The sequence below is a fragment of the Mobula birostris genome, chromosome 12, assembly GCF_030028105.1.
Source record: "Mobula birostris isolate sMobBir1 chromosome 12, sMobBir1.hap1, whole genome shotgun sequence".
Taxonomy (NCBI): domain Eukaryota; kingdom Metazoa; phylum Chordata; class Chondrichthyes; order Myliobatiformes; family Myliobatidae; genus Mobula; species Mobula birostris.
In genome coordinates this window covers 58838144-58855630 of record NC_092381.1, presented here as the reverse complement: position 1 = coordinate 58855630, position 17487 = coordinate 58838144, and the positions used below count along the sequence as shown (strand labels likewise).

Here is a 17487-nt window from a genome sequence, read left to right as displayed (position 1 = left end):
TAAATTCACAAATGCACAACTTGAAGGGATGGATTATCGTCAGAATACTCATTTTATAACAATGATCTAGACTGGATTTTTCAATAGTTAACTTGTTGTTGCTACAGGTATTTGACAATAAAGAAATGGCAATTAATTTTTTTCCTTTATTTTCTAAGGGTTTTTGTTTGAATTCTTCTTGAATTATTGCAAATTCTATGGTTAAGATTATTGCTCAGGTTTCTGTAGGGGTTACAGTACTCCCAGTCTCTGCAGAAAGACAGGAGTATTTACCTTCTCTGTAAATGATAATCTTACAGGAGATGTGAAGACTCACTCATAGAATATTTGCATTTTTCTCTTGACAGCATGTTGTGCAAGGCTTCCATTACTTAATTAAATTTAATTAATTGGATTTAATTAAGTTAATTAATTGACTTAATTAAAGGTCTCTGTGATATGCAAATGAACAGTCTGTGATATGCACAAATGTTTGCTTCCTCCACTAGGTTTGATGTAGCTGGGACGCATACAGAGGTTTTCACTTGGGCTGAAATCCAGAGGAATGCAAATGGCATGGCTCAAGGAGCATGGAATTCTGATGTACATTTTGCTGAACACAACATTAAGAATGAAGTAACTAACAATCTAGCCTTTTTTTGGGACATTAACTTCTTTGTTGCTCTGTTAAGCTGTGATGTCATAGAATGAATGCTTGGTTTCATGCAGAAACCCAATATTGGCTTAAACTAATTTCAATTTATTGTGCAGTTTAAAACTATTAAGTAACTAGGACATTTATTTTCATACCACTTGAACAAATCAGGTAGTGTGTTTACTCTGTTCGACATATATTGGTTTATCTCACATTGCAACATATTGAGTTCCACCAGGTAATATGCCGTCAAGGTTTATACATTCCATGGAAGGTAACGGGGATATTGATCTCCACTTCTGCCCTTGCTATCTCACTGAGATTCTTAGCATCCAAAATGAGAAGGAAGGCAGGATTTTGCCCTGAACCTGGGCTAATTACTGATGTCAGCAGCACTCCTGTGAACAGAAAGAAAATTGTCATTGCACATAAATGATGAAGGAATTTTCAGACAAGAACTTCTTTCTGTACCAGGGCACAATTTAAACAATCTCTTGCACAGCTTGCCCTCTTGCCTGCCTGTAACTGTGGACTCCAGTCTCCCACTCAAGTCCTTTTAAGACAAAGCTTCATATTAAGCAGATAGCTTATCACGTGAGATGTATGAATGTTAGGTTTTAATTTTCATTGCTCACTTTTTGGGTTGCTTTTATGAAAGAGAAAGATTTATTTAATATTTCACAGGAACAGACTCGCTCAAGTGAGGCCAACTGTACCAACAAAGCTAGTTACAAACAAACCACCAATGCAAAGACAGACATTATACAACAATTCAATGTAAAGAAGTCTAAAATCACATGCAAGACACTAAATCAAGTTGCTAAGAATTCTATTTGCAATCATGGAGAAAAGCACCCCCTCTCCTTTTAAAGAACATTACAGTTACTCAAGTCCACAGAATTTATGTGCAGATTCAAGAGACCTAAAAATATTTCCAAAACCTGTGTGCAAATATGCTGTGGAGCTTCATTAATTAGAACCGCACAGATGACTGAAACGCAGTATTGCCAACTTTTGCCAAACTAGAGTCAATTCTGCCTGCTCAGATTCTCACCTTCCCAATCAATTGTAATTAAAAGACAAACTACTCAGGACACAGTAACAGATTACACCGGTCCTCTCATTACTTGCTACACCGCAAAACTTATCATGAATGACAGTGATGCTTCACTCCCGGATGAGCTCAATGCCATTTATGCATGCTTTGAAAGGGAAAATAAAAAGAAGGCGGAGCTTAGGAGAGTTAATGGCGCCTAACGGCAACTCCTTTGTTTGCATCTTCAGAAACAGCTCTATTTCCATCTTTAATATCTCTATTTTTCCCTTTCAGGGTTCCTTTGAAGCCCCTGACCTGGAGTTACACGCTGACTACGGTTCTTTGCGAGAATGGGACCCGCTGTCGGGGTTTCACAACTGGCCATTATTCAGCACGCCAAGGGCTCAGCCTTAGGGCTCCACTCGCCTTCGGAGGACTGAGTTTTTGTGGCTTTGGAGACCGGGGTTGGGGGGGGGGATTGGAGGTTAGTGTCCGAGCAGAAGATTGGTGTGTCGTGGGAGATAGAAGATCTAAGGCTGTGTGCCCAGAGACATGAGATCTTTGGGCACTGAGCTTGGAAAAAGCGAAGCAACGGACTTTTAACATTGTAAACTAGTGAGTTGTTTGTTATGTCTCCCCTCTTGCTGTGAAACAGAGACACCCCTTTCTCCCTTATTATGTTGAATGCTGGGTGAACAAGTAGTCTTTGGAGTACTCCAGGTCTGTGTCTTTGTCTGTTGCCTTGTTCACACCTGAGTGCTCGGTGGCGGGTGCCGATGCTTTTTTTTGCTGGTGGGGGGGAAGGGGGATTGTTGCTTTCTCCCGCTTACAGGAGGAAAGGGAGCTGGGGGGGGACTTTGGGGTTCTAACATTTAACTGTCATTCATTCTTTGGGGGCACTCCTCTGTTTTTGTGGATGTTTGAGAAGAAAAAGCATTTCAAGATGTATATTGTATACATTTCTCTGACATTAAATGTACCTTTGAAACCTTTGAAAAACTACAGCTATCAAGATCCCTGCAGCACCCGGTGACTCTTTGATCTTTGTCTCGGAGGCCGACTTCAGGTCGTCTTTCAAGAGGGTGCAAGGCGACAGTTCCTGATGGGTACCTGGTAGGGCTCTGAAAACTTGTGCCAACCAACTGGCAGGTGCGTTCAAAGACATTTTCAATCTCTCATTGCTACAGGCAGAAGTTCCTACCTTCTTCAAAGGGCCAACAATCATCCCAGTGCCCAAGAGTAGGGTGAGTTACCTTAATGACTATCATCCAATAGCACTCACATCTATGGTGATGGAGTGCTTTGAGAGGTTGGTTATGGCTAAAATCAACCCCTGTCTCAGCAAGGACCTGGACCCACTGCAATTTGCCTATCATCACAATAGGTCTACATAAGATGTGATCTCATTGGCTGTTCAGGCGTTGTTGGATCATCTGGACAATACTAATACTTACGTCAGTGTGCTGCTTATTGACTACAGCTTAGCATTTAATACAATCATTCCTACAGGTCTGATCAAAAAGCTCCAAAACCTGGGCCTCTGTACCTCCCTCTGTAACTGGATCCTCAACTTCCTTACCAGAAGACCAGTCTGTGTGGATCAGAAATAACATCACCTCACTAATAATCAACACTGGCACACCTGAAGGAAGTGTGCTTAGCCCACTGCTCTACTCTTTCTACACCCATGACTGTGTGGCTAGGTGCAGCTCAAGTGACAGCTATCAATTTGGTGACAACACAACTATTGTTGCCAGAATTTCAGATGATGACGAGAAGGCATACAGGAGCGAGATTCATCAACTAGTTGAGTGGTGTCACAGCAAAAACCTTACACTCAGCGTCAGTAAGATCAAAAAACTGAAGGTGGACTTCAGAAAGGTAAGTCAAGGGAACACACACTAGTACTCATAGAGGGATCAGAAGGGGAAAGGGTGAGCAGTTTCAAATTCTCAGATATGTCAGTATCTCTGAGGATCTACCCTGGCACCAACATATCGAAGCAGTTACAAAGAAGGCATGGCAGCAGCCATATTTCATTAGGAGTTTGAGGAGATTTGGTTTGTCACCAAAGACCCTCACAAAGTTGTACAGATGTACAGTTGTACAGATGTGGGAATAAACAGGACCTTTTCAGAATGGCGGGCAGTGACTAGTGGGGTACTGCAAGGCTCAGTGCTGGGACCCTAGTTGTTTACAATATATATTGATGACTTAGACGAGGGAATTAAATGCAGCATCTCCAAGATTGCGGATGACACGAAGCTGTGCAGCAGTGTTAGCTGTGAGGAGGATGCTAAGAGGATGCAGGGTGACTTGGATAGGTTAGGTGAGCGGGCAAATTCATGGCAGATGCAATTTAATGTAGATAAATGTGAGGTTATCCACTTTGGTGGCAAAAACAGGAAAACAGATTATTATCTGAATGGAGGCCGATTAGGAGAAGGGGAGGTGCAAGGAGACCTGGGTGTCATTGTACACCAGTCATTGAAAATGGGCATGCAGGTACAGCAGGTGGTGAAAAAGGCGAATGGTATGCTGGCATTCACAGCAAGAGGATTTGAGTACAGGAGCAGGGAGGTTCTACTGCAGTTGTACAAGGCCTTGGTGAGACCACACCTGGAGTATTGTGTGCAGTTTTGGTCCCCTAATCTGAGGAAAGACATTCTTGCCATAGAGGGAGTACAAAGAAGGTTCACCAGATTGATTCCTGGGATGGCAGGACTTTCGTATGATAAAAGACTGGATCGACTAGGCTTATACTCACTGGAATTTGGAAGATTGAGGGGGGATCTTATTGAAACATATAAAATTCTAAAGGGGTTGGACAGGCTAGATGCAGGAAGATTGTTCCCGATGTTGGGTAAGTCCAGAACGAGGGGTTACTGTTTAAGGATAAAGGGGAAGCCTTTTAGGACCGAGATGAGGAAAAACTTCTTCACACAGAGAGTGGTAAATCTGTGGAATTCTCTGCCACAGGAAACAGTTGAGGCCAGTTCATTGGCTATATTTAAGAGGGAGTTAGATATGGCCCTTGTGGCTAAAGGGATCGGGGTATGGAAAGAAGGCAGGTACAGGGTTCTGAGTTGGATGATCAGCCATGATCATACTGAATGGCGGTGCAGGCTCGAAGGGCCGAATGGCCTACTCCTGCACCTATTTTCTATGTTTCTATGTACCGTGGAGAGCATTCTAACTGGCTGCATCATCATCTCTTATGGGGGGAGGGGGACACTGGCCAGGATCAAAATAAGCTGCCAAAAGTTGTAAACTCAGTCAGCTCTATTATGGGCACTAGCCACCCCAGCATCTAGGGCGTACCCTCTTCGCATTGCTACCATCGGGGAAAAGGTACAGGAGCCTGAAAGCACACACTCAGCAATTCTGGAACAGCTTCTTCCCCTTTTCTCAATGGACTTTGAACCCATAAACACTACCTTGCAACTCTTTTTTTGCACTACTTATTTAATTTATCTTTTTAATAATATTATATATACTTTACTGTAATCCACAGTTTTATTATGTATTACAATGTACTCCTGCCACATAAGAACAAGTTTCACAACATATGCCAATGATATTAAACCTGATTTTGATTCTCTCAATGTAAAGGGAAGCAAAGTCGAATTGGAAACTTCTGTTTTGACGGAGACATTTAATGATAAAAAATGAAGCTTACAACCAGATCTAACAATCATTTCATACCATCATCTTCATCCAGTGCATCTGGATGGGGAACAAAGATGGGTTCTGATGGATATGTGTTTGGTTCTTGCCACATCCAGTGTTCCTTGGTTTTCACATTTAACTTGTATATCTACATGGAAGGAAAAGCATGTTTATGAAGTCCAATTTATTTTTAGCCCGCTAGCCGCAACTGCTTCTTCAGCAAACCCAATTTTACCTTATCTGGAACAAAATGGTTCAGTCCCAGTCCATAAGCAAAAGTATAATCCTTTCCATTGAATTTCTTATAGTTAATCTGAGGAAATTCAAAGGCTGTAACACAGAACACATGTTTTATGAAAATTTCAAACATTCTTAATGAACAAGTTTAGACCCTAGAAAGTTCCTCTGCAGATCTTTTAGGAGATGTCAGGGGTAAGTCATTTTATGCAGAGAGTGGTGAATGCGTGGAATGGACTGCCGGCGACAGTGGTGGAGGTGGATACGATAGGGTCGTTTAAGGGACTTCTGGATAGGTATATGGACCTCAGAAAAGTAGAGGGCTATAGGTAACCCTAGGTAAATTCTAAGGTGTGGCACAGCTTTGTGAGCCGAAGGGTCTTCATTGTGCTGTACGCTTTCTATGTTTCTATGTTTTTTTAAAAGAGAGATCACCTTGCCGAGGTCCTGAGAAAAGTACTTCTGGTTCCAACCAGATTGTCCCATCTTGCCGAACTGTAGCGGTGGCAGTGGTTGAGTTGAGAGAGATTAAATTTTTTCCATGTTCTACCTGGATGAAGTATAAAAACAGTTTACTGTATGAACTGTATTGTCTAATGTTGTCAGTGCACAGGATAAGAATGCTTCATTTAATGTCTTCTCAGAGACTTCTAGAATAGTACTTTACTGAAAAATCAACAGAATTCTTGGAGCAGAGATACTGATTGAACGAAATGTTTCCCTAAAAATGGGTTTGTATTGCCTCCACCTGAAAGATCCAGGTTTGGTAAATAGCTTGGAAAATAAATGATGGGTCCCTGACTTTGCACAAATTGGGTCCAGTGATAGGGTCAGGTACAAATCCAAACTCCTTCTCCTGACCCAAGTATCGGTATTTGTTAGCATGGACCAGGCAATCTCTTAGTGATCATTATTCTCTCAAAACAGGATGCTATTTATTCACAATGTGACAGTAACCTACTCGCTCTGTAGAGTAATGTAATTGGCAGAAACATACATAATTCACAAACACCAACATTTAGTTGGGGTTCACTTTAAGAGGCTGGTCTGACATGATGTGAAGTTCTGTTACCACGTTTTTTGTGTTCAGTGTTTGGAGTACAATAAATGAGTTGTTATGGTTTTTATTAAACATAAAACACCTCCGCCATTTTTATTTGTGAAAACCTACACTGGTGACCCCGATGCTCTAGAATGATTCCAGAGTTATTGATCTTGACAGCCAAAACAGTCACTTTGAAACTGCCGGAGTTTTGGGAGCAAAATGCTGTCGCTTATTTTGTACAAGCCAAGCCCCGATTCGCGCTGTGGAGTCTCCCCTAATAACACCAAATATTTCTATGTGGTAGCATCACTCAGCAACTCCACTTCACAAGAGTGGTGAGTCTACTAGAACACTCGGCTGAACATGATAAATATTAATCACTGAAATCTCACCTTTTACAGACTTTTAGAATATTGGAGTCTAGCGCACCAAACAGTTGTTCACCTTGCCTGGCCTTGGCAATGCTAAGTCATCGCAGCTAACGGACCACATTCTGTCTCGCCTGGGAAATCACCATCCTTGTTCTATTTTTAAAAGAACTCCTCACACAGCAAATGCCTGATTGAGTTCGTATAGACCTCGCTAATGCGCGAGGACATAAGGAGCTTGCTAAAGTGGGCTGATAGTCTACAGTCAGCCAGGCAGCGATTAATAATTCCTCCTCCTTTCTCTGCCTCAATATGCCCCGGTCAGCAAGGCCCCAGCATAAGGACGCCTGTGGCTGTGAAACAGACGATACCAGACCTGTGATTTTACCATGCTCACTTTGGTAGGAATGCTAAGAACTGCCGACCACCTTGCAGCTTCAACAGTGCCAGCACATTGGGAAGTCAGAGGTTTATGCACACTTTGGGTCCCAGCTGCCAGGGATGTCTTCTGTTCATTATGGACTCCCTTTCAGGGTGACGCTTCCTGTGTGACACGGGTGCTCAAGTGAGTGTGCTGCCAGCATCACCTATTGGTGAGAAGGCAAAAAGTGACGAAGCCTTGCTGGAGGCCGCCAGTGGCAGCAGGATCCAAACTCATGGGACACGACAGGTGATGCCTGCTTCAGTGGGCGATGTGACACATGGAACTTCGTCCTGGCTAAAGGACCTCTGCTTGGATCAGATTTCCTGTGTGCCCAAGGACTATTAGTTGATCTTAAGAATTGCCAGCTCGTGGATGTCAAGGACTTTGGGTCATTACCCGACTCTCCCAGTAAGTTCCCCACAATGACTCTGTCAAGCACCTGCACTGCCACACGAGTTTACTTGACTGCTGGGGGAATTCCCAAACCTCACCAAGCTCACATTCTCCACTACAGTCATAAACATGGAATTGAGACCACATTTATACAACTGGCCCAACAGTCCATGCCCTTCCACGTATTCAGGACCCAGGAAAGCTGGCAACTGCGAAGGTTGAGTTTCCCAATTTGCTAAGCCGATCGAATAGCCTCTGGCTTTTCCCCTCCATGTGGTCCCCAAGTTTGATGGTGGTTTGTGCCCATGTGGTGATTACCGAGGCCTTAATGACCCCACCACCCTGATTGCTACCAAGTCCCAAACATCCAAGACTTTTGGAATGTGTTCCTACTTCCCATCAGGGTGTACAGCACTCTTGGATTCCTGTTGATCTATATTCTGACTCATTTAAAATGGCTCGGCACGGACTAGATGGACTGAAGGGCCTGTTTCTGTGCTGTACTTTTCTATGACACTATAATGTGTCCTTTGGTCAAATCTCCGGAGGAGAAGGCCCTGAATCCTCGGCTTTGCTTGTTTCGGCGGCCAGGATGAGGTTGAAGGCGCTCGGCAGAGGATGGTGCTCGGGAGGCTGTATTGGAGGGGCTGGTCGGAGGCTCGAAGTTTTCGGATGGACGGACTCAGTGTCGGCTGTGGTCAAGTGCTACCAAGGCATCGGCAGTTGTCCGTGCCTGGAGGTTTATGACAGGGAGTTTCTCCCTTTTGCCACCTGCTATCGGGGACTCGGGAGTCGATCGACTCGGGACTTAGAGACTTTTTTTACCGTGCCCATGGTCTGTTCTTCATCAAATTATGGTATTGCTTTGCACTGCTGTAACTATATGTTATAATTATGTGGTTCTGTCAGTGTTAGTCTTGGTTTGTCCTGTTTTCTGTGATATCACTCTGGAGGAACATTGTATCATTTCTTAATGCATGAATGCATTTGTAAATGACAATAAACGAGGACTGAGTGTTCTCATAATCTAATCTAATTTGTTTTCATCCACGATGATGCACAACAACATCCCCTTAGGCTCCCTTATGACAGCCTGTTCTGCATTTTAGAACGGAGAGAAAAACTTTTATCATAGATAAGAGTGGTAAACCTGAATATGTTTTGGTAGGTCGCATTAAATCGGCCCACTGTGATCTGGCTACCATGCCCCTGCTGTTATGTCATGACCCTGAGCGTGCCATCACACCTCTGGATGAGCCAGGGCACCGACTGTCCTCTACCCATGGCACACAGGATCTGAGCTGGGCAGCTGGCCTGAGCTCTGGACAGGCTGACAATGCCGGTTTTAGTGAATCCTGGGGCAAGCCGGTGTAGGGTAATGTAATTGGTGGAAACGTACATAATTCACAACCACTGACATTGAGGTGGGGTTCACTTTAAGAGGCTGGTCTGACGTGATGAGGTATTACATGAAGTTCTGTTACTGTGCTTTTTGTGTTCAGTGTTTGGAGTACAATAAATGAGTTGTTATGGTTTTTCTTAGACATAAAAGACCTCCGCCATTTTTAGTTGCAAAAACCTACAGATTCAGTTTGTGATTCATGTGAATTAAGCTAGCCTGTTGTGGAGTGCAGTGACCAATATGCAGACAAATAAGTACTAACTTGACCAAAGGACACATTATAGACTCATAGAAAAGTACTGCACAGAAACAGGCCCTTCAGCCCATCTAGTCCGTGCCGAGCCATTTAAGCTGCCTACTCCCATCAACCTGCACTGGGACCTTAGCTCTCCGTACCCCTGCTATCTATGTACCTATCCAAACTTCTCCTAAAGATTGAAATTGAGCTCACTTGCACCACTTGCCTGGCAGCTCATTCCACACTCCTACAACTCCTTGAGTGAAGAAATTTATCCTCATGTTCTGCTTAAACTTTTCACCTTTCTCCCTTAACCCATGACCTCTTGTTGTAGTCCTACCAAACCTCAGTGGAAAAAGACTGCTTGCGTTTACCCTATCTATACCCTCATAATTTTGTACACCTCTATCAAATCGCCCCTCAATCTTCTATGTTCCAGGGAATAAAGCCCAAACCTATTCAATCTTTCCTTATAACTCAGGTCCTCTAGAACCAGCAATGTCTCTGTACTCTTTCAACCTTATTTACATGTTTCCTGTAGGTAGATGACCAGAACAGCACACAATACTCCAAATTATGGACCTGTATTCCCAGATCCCTTTCTTCTACTGCACTCCTCAGTGCCCCACTGTGTAAGAACTACCCTGGTTGGTCCTACCAAAGTGCAACACCTCACACTTGTCTGCATTAAATTCCATCTGCCATTTTTCAGCCCATTTTTCCAGCTGGTTTGGATCCCACTGCAAGCCATGATAGCCTTCCTTGCTGTCAGCTACACCTCCAATCTTGATGTCATCTGCAAATTTACTGATCTGGTAAACCATATTATCATCCATCATTGATATAGATGACAAACAACAACAGACATAGCACTGATCCCTGCAGCACACCACTAGTCACAGGCCTCTGGTTAGAGGGGCAACCAACTACTACCACTCTCTGGCTTCTCCCACAAATCTAATGTACTACCTCACCTTGAATACCGAAACACTTTTGTGCAAATGAATGCATTTAAAAATACTAATCCTTGTCTTTAGACTATTTTGATTGCCAGTTTGCTGGTGTCCATTCACAGTCTCAATTGTAGCTGAGATATAAACAGAAAATAGTGGAATTATACTCTAATCCTCAGCATCTAAAAAGGTAGAGAGTTTCATATGATGACACTTTTCAACAAATTGTTGCATAATTTTTTTCCATCTGAACTCCTGATGTGCACTTTCAGAAGTTCTGTTTTGGTTTTGCCTGATACTGAATTAAACTCTATTTTTTGTAGTTTGGAAGAATGAACAGTTGATCTTGCTGATGGATATACAATTCTAAGGGGCGGATGGGGGGGGGTGGGTGGGTGAGTGATGAACTTAATGTTGACGTTGACATGTTTTCTCTAGTGGGAGAGTCTCAAGCAAAGGGACATAAAAGATAAGGGGCAGTTACTTACAGACTGAGAGTGCATAAGAATTTCTTCTCATAAAGTGTAACGCATCTTGGAATTCTCCAGAAGGAGAATTATAGAGCCTACATGATTGGAGGTATTTGAAGAGCAGATAATTAAAAAAAAAAGTCAGGGAATTGACTGTGGGGGACTTGCACAAAAGTGGAGAGAGACTTGGAGCAGATTAGCCCCGTGATCACAAGGAACGACGGGTCAGATGGCCTGGTACTTCTTTTTCCTGTGTTCTGGTAGTATCAATTTATCTTTGACTATTAACCATTTTCATAGCCTGTTGTAACGGAAATCCTTGTCTTTTAGCATCACATTAATTAATACTCACATTGTTTATGTCCAGTGGTAGAACATATCTTCTAACTTCCGGCTGAGGAGCCTTTTTTGCATTCAGTTTTAGTTCTTCCCAGTTTTCACGTAAATTGGCAAGCCACAAGTAATTGTATATAAACTCAAACCTGCATTGGGAGGGAAAATTCACAAGACAGAAATTGGATAAAATATTATCAAATTAATTTGGTTAAAAATAAATGATGTACAGCGGTTTAACTATTCATTTATCTTTAAAAATGAACAAATATTTATATCTGTAAGTCTTTCTCCACTCTGATTCCCTAATTTTACCACAGAGGAATCACAGCACATTAAGATTGCATTTTAGTACACAGGTCAGGAAAGGAGAGAGAAAAAGAATCAAATGGAGAGTTGACTTATTGTTGTGAGCTTTCAGTTGCTGATGTATTGTCAGGAAATGTATCAGGGTAAGTAAGGAGAAACAGCTTCTTTGCCCAGGAAACTGATTTATGAACGACAAAGATAAGAGAAGGTGGTATGGAGAACTTCTTTTCCCCTCAGAGTTATTGTAGTCAGAAAGGCTCTGCTTGAAAGGATGGTGAAGGCAGATTCATTATAATTTCCAAGAGGAGAACTAAATCAACACTTGACGTGTAAAAAAAAATCACAAGTCTGTGGGGAAAAAATTGAGAATGATAAGGATTATTTAAACTAGCTCCCTCAAAATCCAGGCTAAATTGCTTTTAACTATTTTGCACCATTTTATAATTGGATAGCTTGTTGTCATTTACATCCTGGAAAAACGAGAAGTCAAGGTGGATCACAAGTCTCTCCATGTCAGTTTCTAATGTTATTAGACACTAGACAACTACAGCACAGTACAGGCCCTTCGGCCCTCGATGTTGTGCTGACCCGTATATTCCTAAAAAAACGTACTAAACCCACACTACCCCTTCACCCTCTATTTTTCTTTCATCCATGTGCCTGTCAAGAGGCTCTTAAATACCCCTAATGTCTTAGCCTCCACCACCATCCCTGGCAAGTCATTCCAGGCACCCACAACCCTCTGTGTAAAAAACTTACCCCTGATGTCTCCCTTAAACTTCTCTCCCTTAACTTTGTACATATGCCTTCTGGTGTTTCCTATTCATGCCCTGGGAAACAGGTACTGGCTATCTACCCTATCTATGCCTCTCAATCTTGTAGACCTCTATCAAGTCCCCTCTCATCCTTCTACACCCCAAAGAGAAAAGTCCCAGCTCTACTAACCTTGCCTCATAAGACTTGTTTTCCAATCCAGGCAAGATCCTGGTAAATCTCCTCTGCATCCTCTCCATAGCTTCCACATTCTTCCTATAATGAGGTGACCAGAACTGAACACAATACTCTAACTGTGGTCTCAACAGAGATTTGGTGAAAGATTTGGAAAGGTATAAATCATCAATTCTTATAAAGAAGTTTTCACTTACCCCTTCCAGGAGCAAACATCGACAATAATAAAACCACTGTCTTCAAAAGTATTAATGTGATGGAAAATATTAAATGCTGAAGTCCTGTAATTGAATTTATGGTATTCACCAGTCTTCTTGTTTGCAACGTGGAACCATGTCTGGGAGTAGGAGGCAAAGAATGTTTTCTGTCAAAGTAGAAATTTTACAATATTCCCATCCAAACATAACACTTCATTGTGCACTCTGTTATTGTTTCATCTTGTATTTCCTCAATACACCGCTATAATAAATTGATCTGTATGGATGCTTTTGAGACATGTTTTTCACTGCAGCTCTATATGCATGACAAGAAGAAACCAATTTACCATACCAGTGGTCAATGCATCCTATATTATAAGGATTGTACATGGCTCATAGTGGGACTATGGACATCAATTTTATATTACCACCAAAAGATGTATTGAGACAGAAATAATGCATTTACTTAGAGAGTTACAGATAATGAAATGCGTTAATTGCAGCAGAAAAATTGCAGCATTTTAAAGAGAAGTTGAAGGAAAAGATAAAGGTTGCGGGGCAGACAACAGCGCAAAAGGAGAGATAAGATTAGCTTCATTTGTCACACGAATGTCAACACATACAGTGAAATGCATCATTCTGTGTTGAGGGTGTACTGTAGGTAGAGTGTGAGTGTCACTATGCTTCAGAATCCAATGTAGCGTGTGGACTCTAAGCTGTATGGCTTTGGAAAGTGGGAGGAACTTGGAGCTCCCAGAGGAAACCCATGTGGTCATGGGGAGAATGTATGAACTCCTTACAGACAGCAGCAGGAATTGAATCTCAATCTTACAGCTGGTGTTGTAAAGCATTGTGCTAACTGCTACACTACTGTGCCGCACCAGTACAGTAACAGGATTAACTTTTTACCCAGTAACGCAGCTCTTGACTTTCCTTACTGGAATAAAACCATTACTTACTCCCATGGAATCATTTGATTCAAAGCAGTCCATGTAGGAAGCACTTCGCACACTCCATGATGAGAGAAATTTCCACAGGTTAATTTTGACAGGTTGTTCCACAAACACAATGTAGTTTTCACACAAACCAAAACTGCGTGGATGAAGCCAAAATCTGAATTAGTGTTGAATTCAATAACAACAATTATAGATAGATAGAGATAGATATTGCAAGATGCTTTATGGACCTGTTCTTTTGTCATGTTTTGGGGAAAACGGCCATGATCTAATTCATAACCATAATTAATGGACATGCATTCTTAACAAAATGAAAAATTTGAACTAAATTAGCATTCTTTTAAAACGACCCTGTAAATCTTCTGATCATTATTATATAACAGAGCTAAAACATTTGAGTATTAGTCCTTTAACTGTGAGTATATACCCTGAGATTATGTAAGAGCTCAGCTATAGATAGTTGTCTATTACTAGCTTATCAAGTGACTGCTTGAATTATGTAAATTGTTTAATCATGGGAATTTAGCAATAACACTGTGCCCAATCTCATGTTTATTCAGAACCTATGCCAGGGATGACCAACCTTTTACATTCCATGCGTCAATTTTTTCACTCACAAGTTCAGATGCGCCATACAACTCTTGTACCCCCATTCAATTCTTGTAAAAATATGTTGATATGGAACTCGTGCGTGAAAAAATTGCCTCTGAACTCGTATGTGAAAAAATTGACGCATGGAATGTAAAAGGTTGGCCATCCCTGACCTATGCACACTTGCACAGGCCGTATATAGAGTGAGGGAAATAAATTTGTATTGGCTGCATGAAGTTTCAGCAAGATCTGATAAATATCACTGAACTGAAATATTAGCTGTTTTTTCTCTCTAAATACATACTTTAATCTGCAGAATATTTCTAAAACTTTGTGTTTTTTTAAAATTCAGACTTCCAGCATGTGTAATATTTTCACTTTGAAATCAAGTTGACTTGCCATAAAGAATAAAATGATCATCAGTAGGAAATGTTTCTTTTCCTATCTCAGTAATGCGAAGTGTTAGATCTATTCAAAGTCAATAAAACACACAAAAATCTTTGAAGTTAGATTTTTGCTAAATTTGATTTTAAAACAAAAAGTACTACACTGGTAGTTTTGTATTCCGAAGCGATCCAGGATTTTCAAGTAAGACAAACCTTACTCCTCTGAAAATAAACAAACCTGTGTACATAGGAAGGCTTGAACCTGTCACTGCATGGAAATTGCACAATGACCTCTGTTTTCCTCAAGGGATCTTGCTTATCTGTAATAGTAAACATTTGTATGTTGAGCCACAACTTCTTAGAAATCCCATTCAGATTTTATCCTTTTCATCAGCAATATATTCTATAGATACCAAGACGATAAATCTCATTATGATTTTCATACCTGTGGAATATAAAATTTCTTTGAATTACTCTATAAAGAGAGTAATCTTTGGGTGGTTCCTAGAAACTGATCATGAAAACACAGAGGTTCTTATGAAATGCAAGAATGCTAATACTTTCAGTTCATAATTTTTTTTTGACAATGCAGGAAAGAATACTGTGTAAATAGCTGTTAAGTTGCTGTCCAAATGTAGCCAAGGGTTGACTCTTCCCCCAAAACATCAAAATGAAAATCTCCGTCAATAAAGCCACACAGAGCTGGATCTGAGTGTTTTAGTTTGGTGTTGGTAATGTCACTCCTATAAATGCATTTTGTAGGAAATTCCTGGGTTTTGGTCAGTTAAATTCATTGGGTGCTTCACTGAAGTACTCCCTCTAGTTATCAAAAACTTCTGTGAAGGAACACTAGCACAAACCATTTGATAAATGTATTAAGAGACGTGTACTCGTTGTAGTATCTATTTGATTCTCCAGACGATACACCGAAGTGCCACTGGCACAGGGATGATGCAGAAAGCATCAATGTTTCTCAGCTTAAGGGACCCAGGTTCAAAACTATCTGTATGGAGTTTGCAAGTTCTCCCTGTGACCACGTGAGTTTCCATTTGGTAGTGCAGTTTTTACCCAAGTTGCAATGACATGCTGGTAGATTAATTGGTTCTGAAAATACAACTCTGAGGAGGAAAAGAATTAAAGGGGAGTTGATGGACCTGCAAGAGAAAATAGGTTGCAGGGAAAGAAGGGGAATGCACGAGGATTGCTTGGTTGGGAGCTGACATGGACTGAAAGGAACAAAAGGGCACTGTATTTTAAGTAACAACTTCTAAAACTATTTTAAAGTAAAATAAAAAAGAAATTATGACTATAAGACATAGAAGCAAAATTAGGCCATTTGGCCCATAAAGTCTGATCCACCATTCAATCATGGTTGATTTATTATCTTTCTCAACCCCATTCTCCTATTTTCTCCACATAACCTCTGACACCATTACTAATCAAGAAACTAGAAACCTCTGTTTTAAATATACCCAATGACTTGGCCTTCACAGCCATCTGTGGCAATGCACTCCACAGATTCGTCACATGCTGGCTAGAGAAAGTCCTTATTGTCTCTGTTCTAAGGGGCCAAACTTCTATTCTGAGGCCAGGCACCCCGGTCCTAAACTATCCCCATAGGAAACATCCTCTCCATATCCACTCTATTTAGGCCTTTCAATGTTCAATAAGTTTCAATGAGATCCCCCTCATTCTTCATCAAATGCTTCTCACACATTAACCCTTTCATTCCTGGGATCATTCTCATGAATTTCCTCTGGACATTCTCCAATTCAGCTTCCCTGGACCCTCTCCAATGCCAGCATTTCTTTTCATAGATAAAGGGCTCAAAACTGCTCACAATACTCCAAGTGCAGACTTATAAATGCCTTATAAAGCCTCAGCATTACATGCTTGCTTTTATATTCTAACCTTCTCAAAATAAATGCTAACATTGCATTTGCCTTCCTTTCCATTGACTCAGACTGCAAGTTAACCTTTAGGGAATTCTACATGAGAACTCCTAGATACCTGTGAATTTTTAATTTTCTCTCCATTTAGAAAATAATTTATGCCTTTATTCCTTCTACCAAAGTGCATGTCCATACAGTTCTCTACACTATGTTGCCACTTCTTTGTCCATTTTCCTAATCTGTCTTAAGTCCTTCCACGGATTCCCTTCTTCCTCAGCACTACTTGCCCCTCCACCTATGTTTATATTGTCTGAAATCTTAGCCACAAAACCATCAATTCTGTCATCCAAATTGAGATATAACATGAAAAGACCCCTGCAGAAAACCACTAGTCATAGGCAGCCAACAAGAGAACGCTCCCTTTATTCCCACACTTTGTCTCCTGCCAATCAGCCAATCCTCTATCTATGCTGGTACCTTTCCTGTAATACCCTAGGCTTTCATCTTGTTTAGCACCTTTGTGTGTGGCACCTTGACAAAGGTCTTTTGAAAATCCAAATAAACAACATCCACTGACTCTCTTTTGTCAATCCTGTCTGTTAACATAGAAACATAGAAAACCTACAGCACAATACAGGCCCTTCGGCCCACAAAGCTGTGCCAAACATGTCCTCACCTTAGAAATTACATAGGGTTACCCATAGCCCTCTATTTTTTTGAGCTCCATGTAGCTGTCCAGGAGTCTCTTAAAAGACCCTATCATATCCACCTCCACCACCGTTGCTGACAGCCCCTTTCATGCACTCACCACTCTCTGTGTATAAGTAACTTACCCCTGACATCTCCTCTGTACCTGCTTCCAAGCACCTTAAAACTATGCCCTCTCATGCTAGCCATTTCAGCCTTGGGAAAAAGCCTCTGACTATCCACACGATCAATGCCTCTCATCATCTTATATACCTCTATCAGGTCACCTCTCATCCTCCGTCACTCCAAGGAAAAAAGG

The 17487-nt window shown here is 41.4% G+C and overlaps 1 protein-coding gene across 2 annotated transcripts in view; it reads right to left on the bottom strand.

The window, feature by feature from the left end:
- Positions 1 to 883: 883 nt before the first annotated feature.
- LOC140206340 (retinoid isomerohydrolase-like) overlaps positions 884 to 17487 on the bottom strand; it is a 40880-nt gene continuing 24276 nt past the window's right edge. Inside the window, exons 6-13 of one of the 2 annotated variants that reach the window (XM_072274686.1) lie at positions 14828 to 14909; positions 13616 to 13748; positions 12657 to 12796; positions 11222 to 11351; positions 6012 to 6126; positions 5575 to 5669; positions 5376 to 5487; positions 884 to 1032 (exon numbers count right to left, since the gene is read on the bottom strand). In XM_072274686.1, coding sequence (XP_072130787.1) covers positions 884 to 1032; positions 5376 to 5487; positions 5575 to 5669; positions 6012 to 6126; positions 11222 to 11351; positions 12657 to 12796; positions 13616 to 13748; positions 14828 to 14909 — 956 coding nt within the window. The remainder of the gene's footprint in view (positions 1033 to 5375; positions 5488 to 5574; positions 5670 to 6011; positions 6127 to 11221; positions 11352 to 12656; positions 12797 to 13615; positions 13749 to 14827; positions 14910 to 17487) is intronic. The other variant, XM_072274687.1, reaches the window with a different exon arrangement.